Here is a 12,152-nt window from a genome sequence, read left to right as displayed (position 1 = left end):
GGTTGGAGCTTAAGGATCCACGTAGAGCTTCAGCATGTAACAAGAATAAATGGGAGTGAGAAAACATTTCTTGAGCATGAAATTTATTGAAAACGTTTAAATTGAAACAGGCTGTTTTACAGCTGATCAAAAGTTTAGGACCATGGGCCTTTAAAAGGCCAAATCAGTGCAAAAATGTGAATTCATTGTCATTTTCTGTCAGGTAGTCACACTGTCAGGATGTTGTGATGGCAAAGGCAAAAAAGCTTTCCCTTTTTGAACGTGGTCGGGTTGCTGAACTGCAATAGCAGGGTCTCTCACAACGCACCATCGTTGCTGAGGTGGGACACAGTAAGACAGTAATTTGGATCTCCAAAAGTTGATTCTGTTCATCTGGACGTAGTGTTTTCAGTGGGAGAAATGTTTTGTCACTCATCCAAGTGAGTTCTTCAGTCACTGAAGACTGAAGAACCTACATCCAGATGAACAGAATCCACTTTTTGGAGATTTACTTACCTGGATGATTGAGCATGCATCAAGAAAGTAATTTGGAATTTCTTAAATGATCCTGAGGGTTATGGAATAAAAAGGTCAAGCGGAAGACACCAAAATTTCACCAGCACTGAGATGGAGGATCCAGTTTGCTGTGTCAAGACACTGGCTGATCCTCAACCCAAATTAGGGCCTTGACGGGTGCCGACTGCAGCCCCATAGCCATCAGACAGCATCTGAGACCGAATGGCTTCAAAAACATAAAACGTCTTCAAAGGCTTTGACTCCTTGAATGCCACAGAACTGACCGTTTGGACTTTGCACCAAACATGAGACATGAAAGGTGGAAGAAAGTTTTATTCTCTGTTGAGGAAAATGTAACCTTGATGGTCCTGATGGTTTCCAAGGTTACTGGCATTACAAGCAAATCCCACCAAAGATGTTTTCTACACAACACAGTGGAGGGGGCGCCATAATGGTCTGGGTTGCTTTTTCTTCAGTGGAACAGTGGAGCTTCAGGAAGTGCAGGGGCATCAAACAGCCGCTAGCTATGAAGAGAACATCCCTCATGACTGAGGGCCCTCATCTGTGTGGTAACGACTGGGTTTTTCAACAGGACAACGCTATAGTACACAATGCCCGCAGGACAAGGGACTTCTTCCAGGAGAATACCATCACTCTTTTGGACCATCCTGCGTGTTCCCGTGATCTAAATCCAGTTGAGAACCTTTGGGGACGGATGGCAAGGAAAGTTTACAAAAATGGACAACAGTTCCAGACAGTAGATGCCTTTCTTGCAGCAGTCTTCGCCACCTGGAGAAATGTTCCCATTCACCTCATGGAAACGCTTGCATCAACCATAATTAATTTTAGATGTGATCAACAATAACGGTGGAGCTACTCATTACAGAGTTCATGTTTTGAACTCTGATTGCTGTTTTGGGGGGTTTATGGGTTTTTTTGGAGGTGTGGTCCTAAACTTTTGATCAGCTGTAAAACAGCCTGTTTCAGTTTAAGCGTTGTTTATGATAAATTGCATGCATAATAAAATGTTTTTCTCACTCTCATTTCTTCTTGGACCTTGTTAAGATCCAACCATGCAAAATATGATTTTTTGCCATTTTTCAAGTGGTCTTAAACTTTTGATCAGGACTGTATCTATCTGACGCTACCAGGTTGCACCTCAGACTCAAGGAGCTCAATGATGCCCTGGTCCACATGTCGCTAAATTTAAGTATCATCTCATGAGGATTTGGCTCAGGCATGCATACATACAAGCATGTGGGCTCCATACAAACTACTATGCAACATTTTAAGTTGTGGCAACGCTGGATCTTTTTTTTCTTTTTCTTTTTTACTTCAATTTTCAAGGTGTCTTTGAATTCAGCCCTCTGTAGATTGATCACTTTAATTTCCTGACTTTTGTTCCTAACATTATCCAGTCCATATACAACATGATTTCTCCCACCCCTTTACGATCTGATGTGTTTTGTGAAATTGTGTTTTGTGAAGTGATTGATAGCTTATGGATAGTGAAAAATATAGCAACAGGAGTAACAGCTCAATGTGGTTGAAAGTTTGAATCTGAAACAAAAGGTTGTGAATAATCAGCTAAAATAGTTCGCCCAACGTTTTAAGAAATAGAGCTAAAACTATCGATGATAAAGGACGAAAGAGTTAAAAAATATTTATGTTAGACACCAACATCTAGTTGAAACTGAATAAACCAGAGGATGGATATTTTGATCCCAAAGGGTGACTGCTGAATTCTTTTGACGTACAATTGTGAGCAAAATTAAGTCATACAGTCTGTTCCTCAAAATGTTAATACCCACAAGTCAGACAAGCAACAGCCAAATGTTAATTATTCAGTTAATAGTAGCTTTGAGTCTCTGGCCAATCTTGTTTAAAAAAAACCCCCATCAGCTCACTTGAAACTTGCAAAACAAATTCACGATGTTTATTGTTATTTTGCATACCAGTTCATGATGTGGTTTCAGGTAAGTTATGAACGCCAGTCTGGGAGACGGAAACTATGTTTTGCTCTTCAAACACAAGATTGGTCGCATCTGGAAATCTTGATTTAAATTGACGCTTTTCCAGTCTTTCCACATTTCTTTCTGTTCCATAAGCTACTTCAGCTCAAATTTATCTGTTTCGGCCTTGCAGTATCTCAAATACACATTTTTCATCATGTAAGACATCGAAAGACTTTATGATGAAAGACATTTTCAATCTACACCAGAGTTACACTCCACAAATAAGATAACTCTTTGTTGTCACTGCACAGTCATACTTAGTACAACGAAACTGGAAAACTGTCCCATGTCGGCACTAAGCACTACTAAACACAACATGGAAGAAACTGAAGTTGGTGAAAATATGGTTTTTTTTGTTGTTGTTGTTTTTGTAAATTACCTTCCCTGTAAACACTTAAAGTAATTGATATATTGTTTCTTAAATGTTTTAACAAATAATATTGCACAGGTATGGGTATGTCTTTTAGTTTGAAGATCAGCGTATTTCATGGCTAACGTAATACATCCGGTAGCCAGCTGAATTTTAACGTCATTTCTGCTGGTACGTGTGTAGCTACTGTATTCCCGCAGCTATAGTTCTAATGTTAAAAGCTGCTGTCCTGCTGGTCAGCTGTTCTTCCTCTATCGCGTGGAGCATTGTGTGGATACTGTCTGTTTAACCGGACATCGGGGTCTCTGTGAGTTTTCCAAGCATTGCTCTTATGTTTTTTTTTACCCCATGTCGAAGGACAAGTTTAAAAGACATAGCTTTAACTGTCGGATTGTTGTGTATGCTTGCTTACTTTACCGCTTATCTTTGTAAACAGCAGCTTGGCGATTTCTTAAAATGTTGTTTTGAACAGTATGATTTCTTGCGAGGGAAATGTACTACGTGTTCTTTTAGCATCTGAAATCCGATGAAACATTTTGAAAGTGTCTTAATTTAGGTTTGATGATGCGACTGCGAATCACTTACCGAGGCCTTGGAATGACGATTCCCTGCTCGGAGGACCCTATGTACCTGGTAGTGATTAGTTAGCCAATACAGCTAACATATTGGTGCTAACCCTAGTTTAATTAAAGGGAGCTTAGAATGTTACCCAGTGTTACCTAAAGTAACCCTCCCCCGCCGTTTTTCACTGAAATTGCGTTAGGATAAAGACTTAATATTGCGAGCAAAATATACATTGAGAGTTGGACCGTTAGCTAGTTAGCAGCGACCTAGTCTGTTTAGAGCACATATAAACCCTGCTACGGTACAGCAGCAGCGATATCAGACCCCCATTAAAAAGCTGTGCTACATTCTAAACTTCTGAGGTTTTAACAAGTGACAGTCCACGGTTTCATTGGTCTGACCCCGTTTGAATGTGCATGAACTCCACATTTGGGCTGCATTGAACTGGATTTATCAGTTCAAAATATAGGAGTCTCAGCGCAGTTGCTGATGGAGCATAGGGTTCACCCGTTATTACCGCGAACAGCCTTTATGAACGCATCTGCTGTTGTACTATCAAAATATCTGTAATTTCTGCTAGGGCTGCAACTGTCAGTTTTTTATTTTTAGTAATCGGCTAGTCTGTGGATTAATCCATCAATTAATCGAGTAATTGGATAAAAATAATTTTTGCGCTATTAATGAGCAATAATGAATATTAAAAATAGAATAGAATAGCCTTTTCTTGTCATTGCACATGCATAACGAAATTGTAGATGCTCCGTTCAAACTATGCATGGATAAAAATACAAATGGTAGGACAGTAAGAATAAATAACAAAACAAGAGGAACATATACAAAGCAGGAGAAATGCACACGTTAGAGGACACAAAGAAAAAACACAGGTACTTCAAAATGAGCTGTTAGAAATGGCAATGTTTTAATAATTTAACTGCACAACAACATCTGTTAAAACAACTAATATAGTATTTTGTTGTATTAAAATAGTTGTTTTTTTTTTAAAGAAAACATTTTCGTAAATGCAAAAATAAATAAATAATCTCAAGTATGGTAATATAAAATAAAATAATATATACATGCAACGAAAACTAAGGCATAAAATAAAATTGCCTGTACAGCACGGTGATTAGCACATTTGCCTCACAGCAAGAAGGTCCTGAGTAACTATGTGTTAGACTGGGCACCCAGACCTGCCTCCTGCCTCTGCCACCATGACAAGGATAAGCGGAAGAAAGTGGATGGGTGTCTTCTTGGAAGGCTTTCTTACATTAATATGTTGCAAAAATAGTTTTGTGTTGCATCTGCTGGATGACATAGATTAAGTGTGTTTTCATATGTATGTGTTTTGTGCATGTGTTTCTGCGTATTTAAGTGTGTATGTGAATATGAGAGTTTGTGTGTCTGTAAGCCTTAAAAGAGTGTGTGTGGTGGCTGCAATGAAGAAAAGCAAGCATATCAGCATTCTGAAGTTTGCCCTGTGCATTGATGTATAATTTTTTTTGCTGCTGAACGGACATTATGATGGTGTAGATGTTAATAATGTTAATAATAATTCACTGTCCAAACTAACAGCCCCAGGTCACTGGCTCAGAGTTTTTTGGGGGAAAAAGTTGTTGTGAGATAATATTTTATATTATTTCACTTTAAATCTGTAAAATAACTTTACAAAAGCCTTGAAATAAATATGGTCTAAACTCACAAAATATGGTCTCTAAACTCGCCCGTGTTTATTGCAGGTGTCGCAGGTCACTGAGATGGAAAGTGGGACTTCTGCCGTCAGCCTTCAGCAAGCGGCGTAATTAACTTGGTCTGATACACGGTTTAACCGTCCATCTGCATATTTTAAAGATATCCCACTTACGTGGCTTTATTTTACATTTTTGCTGTGTAAAACAAATGGTGGAGTATACAGCTACAAAGTTTGCTTTTCTTCACGTCAGAGTTCCACCTCTCAGCTCTTCGTGGTGTAAACAGACTCTGGCTCCATGTTAAACTATGCTAGAGTCATCGTTGCTGCTGCTGTTCTGTCAGTCTGTTGGAAAAACTGTGTGGGCTTAATATTGTGAAACTTTTTATTCACATGCTACTCCTACATATGGTTGTATTTCAGGTCTGTTTTTAGTCACAAAAGTTACAGAGTGATGTATCAATCGAAGCAAATAATTTGTGTCAAGGATTTTTTATAATACAGTTATTTGAATTACTAGATGACTGGTTGCTACACTAATATCTGCACAGTTCAAATAACTGTGTCTGCACAGGACAGGGCTGTAGATTAACATTGTTAGCTCATAGTACTGGTGGTAACAAGGTTGCCAGTTTTGTAGCACAGAGCAAAAAGTTGTAGTGCAAGCATGAAATGTGGTGGGGTTTTTTAACATTGTGTCTTTTAAATATCTTGTTTGACACATGACATAAGAATTGTTTGATTTTCTCCTTTTTTGCTGCTTCTGAGCAGTAGTGACAAAATAAAAGCTGTGCTTTAGCATCGTAAATCAGCCATGGAAAGTCATGTTTTCACTTGCTGTTGTACTTGTAAACCTTTCCTTTTCTTTCAGACGTACCTTCATTTGGTGCAGGTTGTGTGTTTGTGGTGCAGGTTGTGTGTTTGTTTTGTCCTGATGGGCGGGTTTTCTTTTAAAGGTTTGAAATATTGCTCCATTCTTTTCAGCGTGAAAATACGCTTCCAAATTCCAACTCCTTCTATAAGGACCCCCACACAAGATCACTTGGGGTCACTGCACCGAGTGTTCTGATTACCGCAGGGATCACTGTTGCCTTCACCCTCCATATCTTCTTCAGTTCTTCTCTGAGGCCTTGGTACTTCTTGAGCTTTTCGTGTTCCTTTTTCCTTATGTTGCTGTAACTCAGTATAACAATCACTACGGCCATCTTCCTCTACTTGTCTACCACTCCTATGTCCAGGTTGGTTAGCCATCATCGGTTTGTCTGTCTGTATCTGAAGTCCCACAGGATCTTAGCTCGTCATTCTCAACCACCCTAGGAGGCGTGTCCCATTTTGACCTCAGGACTTCTAGGTTATACTCTGCACAGATGTTCCTGTTCACTATGCTGGCCGCTTGGCAGCATTCCACGTATGCTCTGCCTGCTAGCATCTGGCACCCTGCTGTTATGAGCTGGATTGTCTCGGGAGCATCTTTACACAGCCTGCACCTGGGATCTTGCCTGCTGTGGTAGACCCCAGCCTCTAACAATCTTCTGCTCAGAGCTCGATTTCTCGTTCACTTCTTTCATACAGCTTGATGTCAGATATGTAGAGGAGGTGGCTGACGATTGCTCCATTCTGTAGTCTGTATCCGTAGCCAGTCTTGCAGTGATCTCACTGAGGGATTCAGGCCTATGCAGAACAGCAGTGGGGGCAGGTTATCTCCTTGGTAGATCCCACACTTAATGTTGACTTGTGCAGTTGGCTTGAAGTTGACCTCTAGTATTGTTCGCCCCATCCCCTGAAGGCATCAAAACTATGAATGAACAGATATGGAATTATGTAGTAAACACCCCTGTTCACTTCAATTTAAAATAGGATGGCTGCTGCCAGCTAGTTGCAGCATTTCCGAACCGTAATCATATACAGGTCTCACTACTATCTTGTGAACTGCTGCCATCCTTCTGTCACAAGTCACCCTGACACTACTCATCTCCACTCATTCCATGATGCCTGCACTCTCTTTTTATATTTCTAATGCACTCCTGGTTCTTTTTCCATGGTTTATCCCAGGTATCTACCTCTACTCCTTGGACCTTTTCACCTGTCTCCGTCTGAAGCTGGTTTTATGGTCGAGCAGAAGTGGTGTGTTCATTGTCAGCTTCAGTCCGGGCCCCTCTGCCTGCAGGGAGCTCTGCTGTCAGATGGAGGCAGTGTAGAAGATATGCAGGCCACTTTTGCTCGTGTTGTTAGTCTGTCAGGCAGCCTCGGAGAAGAGCAAATATGTAACATCCAAAAAAAAGTGAAGTGAAACAGAGTGTTAGAAATAATGAAACGTGTCCACTGCAGCCCTCATTTGTGCTTTTCAAGCTGTTTTTTGATCTTTGAAGTTCTTTTTTTCTCCTCAGTTCTCCTTTTCCCAGTAAACTCCACTATACCATAAAACCAGCTTTATGTATACTCATGTATTTGGTTTTGCTCCTACTGACTTTCATTCCTCTTCTCTCCATTTCATACCTCCACCTCTCCAGGCTCTCTTGCAGCTGCTCCTTGCTCGCTGCAGATCACAATGACACCTGTGAACATCATAGTCCATGGAGTATCATACTATCACCACTGTAAACAAGAAAAGGTTAGAACCATTTTGTTATTCCACTCTTACCAGTCACCGTCTGTTCCTCCCAGTTCTTCAAGTACATGTTTACCTTTGCCATTTCATTTTTCCCCCTGCAAAATCCACTTCCATATGTCCTTCCTCATGTTAACATCATACCTAGCCAACACCTCATCACCTTTGTTCCCTTTATCTACATGCCCATTGATGTAAGCTCCAGTCATCACTCGTCTACCCAGGGACATTTTTTGTTACTTTATCCAACTTAAGCCTTGATTATGCTTTCCATGTCCACAAGTCTGCTGCCTGGTTTTACGTGACATAAATTTTATAATAAGAAAGTAAAGGTGGGGCTTCGTACCAGTTTCCCATCTGTTCTTTGTGACCAAGCGGACTTGTCCAGAGAATTTCTATAACTGTGCACCAGCTACACGTGCCCAGGTGCTGAACTTCCAACCCAGTATCATCTCAAAGCATGTAACAGACATGCTGGTCCACCTTGTGGATGTCATGTTTTGCCTCTCTTAAGTGTGAAATGGACCCACATACAGAAGTTGCAGTAAGCTGCAGTACAAGCCGTGGTGATATTTTATTTCAAGCCAATGTGAAAACAAATGATTAAAGAGATATTACTCATACATTTAAATGTAAACAAATATCAGCCACCTAGCTTAATCTTACCTGACATAGAAGAAGCCTGAAATGTAGTTCACGCCTTCCTTGGTCAGTAGTGACTTGCTGGCTGTAAATATTTAATCTCCCCCTGGTGAAACTACAGCTTCTGTATGCGTGCTCTCCAGAATTCCTGATAATGAGCAAGAGACACAAGTCTATGTTGTCTTAATATTATGTTAGCAAATACATTTTTATACTTAATTTTCTTACATAGGCAATTTACTGTCTCACAGCTGCTTTTTAAAAATGCATTATGTACGAGAACCTAGGAGTAGTAACTTTGTTAACACCCTTATGCCAAAATCACCTTACAACCTGGAGGGGTCCCCAGTGATGCTGGATATTTCCTGAGATGCAGCATATGGACATTAGTAATACAATACAGCTTCATTTTCTTCTAACTGATTGAGCTAACTTTAAATTGATTAAAAATGGCCAAATACTTATTACCACCTCTTTCTAAGATGATCCTGTCTGCTCTCTCTGCAGGTGGCGGCTGTCATGTAGTTAGGCCTTTTACTTCATGGATTTCGAGTCTTGAGGATTTTGAACATTTAGTTTTTGTCACTATTTGTCTAAGTTCCTAGACATTCTATTATACACTTAATCATGTGTAATGCAGTCCAATAATGAATAGAACTAGGTTGGGAAAATTCTTGTTTTTCTAAACTCCAATCAAAATGCAATTTGTGTTAGAATGAGAGACTGACCGAGAAAGTAGTAAAAGCAAGTAAAACCAAAGGGGCCAAAGTGCTTGTGCTGGTAACAGAAGAGCCACCCTGTCAGTAGGTTGGCAGCGCCTGAGGTAGCCAGGGCGTGAGGATGACTAGCTTGTTTAAACGCAGTAGCAGCAATGGAGGCTCCAGAAGCAGCGGAAATGGAGGTGGGGGTGGCAGTGGACAGGGGCAGCTTAACAATAGCAGGCCAAGCCGACAGGTCAGACGCCTGGAGTTCAACCAGGCCATGGAGGACTTCAAGACCATGTTCCCCTCTATGGACTATGAGGTGATAGAGTGTGTGCTGCGATCTAACAATGGAGCTGTGGATGCTACCATCGACCAGCTGCTGCAAATGAGCATTGACGGACAAGGCTCAGATGACAGCTCGGACTCGGATGACAGCATCCCACCAGAGGTCAGTGGAAAGGGTCCAAGGGTACAAACACCAATACCTGCTGAGCTTGACTGGCTGTCAGTGCTGGCACTGTAAACCAAAGCATCCCCTGCATTTAAATTGCACATTAGGGTTCTGGTGATGACCAGGCTTTTACAGTGTTCATGTTTGGATTTGCACATGTTTTGCATTCAGAAACGTGAGCAAGAAATGTGATGTTTTGAGAAACATGCGCATCCAATGTATACAATGCAAAAGCACAATATTATGATGTTTGAACTTTCTTTGATGGTACAGAGCATAGTGGCTCAAATCACATGATAATGGCAAGGCAACAGATGGTAAAATGCATCTAGGAATACAGTAATAACCAGGTTTAAAGTTCAAGTGTTTAAGTTCCATGTGAAGGGATTAAAGGTTACAAAAATCAAAGTATGGGAAGTTTTAAAAACCAGGTTGCTATCTAACAGGATACCTGTAAAAGCAGTCACTGAAGATTTCAAGATGGCTCTGAAAAAAGAATGAATACATGTGATGAGATTTCTCAATCACATGTATTCATGTGATTTTTAGAAGTTCTGTTGATACAAAATTGTATTTTTTTTTTTCTTTTTTTTTTTAAGAGAATCTGTTCTATAATGGCTTACAGCCAAAGACTGGAACTGCAGAAATGTCCATTTTTTTAACAAGTTGTTGTATCGAATCAGATGTTCTTGTCTAGGATGTGGTCATATGCATGAAGGCACCATGACAAGTATAACAATAACACGATGCTAGTCAGTCTTTTTACTGAAAAGAGCATAGCTACTCAGTGCAAAATGTCTTGATCTTGAACTAACTTGAAGTTTACTTAGCTGAAAAAATGGAAATCTAGCTGAAGGCAGCTTAAATCAATCAAAGCACCTAATCAAACAAAACTTGTGTTTTCTAGATATTGGAGCGAACTCTGGAGCCTGACAGTTCAGATGAGGAGGCACCTCCAGTTTACTCTCCACCAACATATGACATGCACATTTATGATAGGAAATACCTAGAAGCCCCACCAACACTATCTCCACGGTAAGTAACAAAGACTTAGGTGCTATGTTTTACATAATTGTTCTGTTAATTTTTTAAATAAAATACCTCTGTAACCTGCTGAAGCCTCAGGCATTGCTTTTGTAAATAAAATATATCAAGAACATTTCTTCAAATTTGGCTCAAATGTCTCTTGGACTCAAAGATAAATTGTCTTTTTTTCTAGGTCAAAAGTCAAGGTCACAGTGACTCATCAACATGAGTCCATATTTCAAGAATTCAGATTCTAGTTATAACAAAAAAGTGAAGTGATAACATTTTCCCAGGTTAATGGTCAGTTTCACTGTAATATCACAATGCAGACACATTTTTCAGAGTGGACATGGGTCCCTAAAATATCTCAAAATATCTTAAGTATTCATTGTCTGGGTGGGTGTTTCAGTCGTTGCAGTCACTTCAGTGTTGCTATTTTCACAATTTCACATATTTAGAGCAAACGATGCCTCTGTGCTGTGTATTCGAAGTGTTTTAGATTAAGAACAAACAGCTTCCATATATGTATATATGATCATGTTATTTGCTAATAAAAATTTTTAAAACCAATGAAATCCTTCTAATTTTTATTGACTGTATAATAGAAACGTAAAAAATGATCTAAATAAGTGGCAAAGAAACAAATAAACATTGTACGTCTACCAAAACTTGGCCACAGTTGTAGTTGTGTTCATCCAAAGCGGGGCCTTTACAGTGTTTTTATGCTCGCTGCATGCCTCGTGTCATGGCTGTCATACACCGATTTTGACGTTTGGCTCGCTGGTCGGTTGAGCACCTCTCAATTTTTGTAACTGGTGTGTTGCACTGTGGCCGAGTAGGGTTTTTTTTTTTTTTTTTTTTTTGTCCTTCCCCAAGGGCAAAGTCTTCCAGGTTTGACTTCCCCTTCCTGTCTCAGCAACTATTTCACAGTGTTGTCTGAGTGGCGCCACCTATCATTCAGGAGAATGCTGCAATCCCTTCCTATGCCTTAACAGCGGGCATACCGGAGTGACTGTGTAATGATCATGTGGTGGCGAGTGAAGCAACCAATGTATAACCAGAGATTATACTGGTGACCTTAGTTGTGCTTTTATCCTTCAGCAAACTGTGGAGAGTTGTAAAGTACAAAGGCTTTGTTCAAGGACAAAGGACATGGTCTACGTAGGCTGAGTCCTTTGAAGGAACCAACCCCTGAATTTGCAGTGTTTAAACACAAACGGCCCAGTACAGCTGTTGTGTGGTTTTCCTTTTGTGTTTTTGATCTTTTGATCTTTTGTTTTTCCCCTTATTGTTGTTTCCTTTTGATACCTTATTTTTTTCTTCCAGGCCTACATTTCAGACAACCAGCAGTTGACCAACACATACCGTCCACACAAGGAGATGCATTCTTTTAATTTTTACATTTTTTTTAATGTATTTATTTTTTGGAGGATTGCACATGTCTATGTACGTTGAATACCCTTAGTCCTTCAATCTGTGTAGCAGAATAACTACGCAAACTGTCACAAAAGCAGTGCCATCCCCGATAAGAGTCCTTTCCTTTCAGACAGTGTATCCCCTGAGGAGGGTCTTTTCTGGGGTAAAAGTATC

At 40.0% G+C, this 12,152-nt stretch overlaps 1 protein-coding gene across 6 annotated transcripts in view; it reads left to right on the top strand.

Moving 5' to 3' along the window:
- The first annotated feature begins 3,035 nt into the window (after positions 1-3,035).
- The window catches only part of cuedc1b (CUE domain containing 1b), a 31,440-nt gene continuing 22,323 nt past the window's right edge, over positions 3,036-12,152 (top strand). For 2 of the 6 annotated variants that reach the window (XM_040036458.1, XM_040036455.1), the window contains exons 1-4: positions 3,036-3,187; positions 7,642-7,742; positions 8,889-9,533; positions 10,444-10,571. In XM_040036458.1, coding sequence (XP_039892392.1) covers positions 9,222-9,533; positions 10,444-10,571 — 440 coding nt within the window. In that variant the 5' untranslated portion in view covers positions 3,036-3,187; positions 7,642-7,742; positions 8,889-9,221. Of the gene's footprint in view, positions 3,188-5,180; positions 5,252-7,641; positions 7,743-8,888; positions 9,534-10,443; positions 10,572-12,152 lie in introns of all 6 variants that reach the window. The other 4 variants (XM_040036461.1, XM_040036459.1, XM_040036457.1 and 1 more) reach the window with 3 other exon arrangements.

This window comes from Simochromis diagramma, unplaced genomic scaffold (assembly GCF_900408965.1).
Source record: "Simochromis diagramma unplaced genomic scaffold, fSimDia1.1 OVJJ01000324.1, whole genome shotgun sequence".
Lineage (NCBI taxonomy): Eukaryota > Metazoa > Chordata > Actinopteri > Cichliformes > Cichlidae > Simochromis > Simochromis diagramma.
This window is presented reverse-complemented; position numbering and strand designations above follow the sequence as displayed.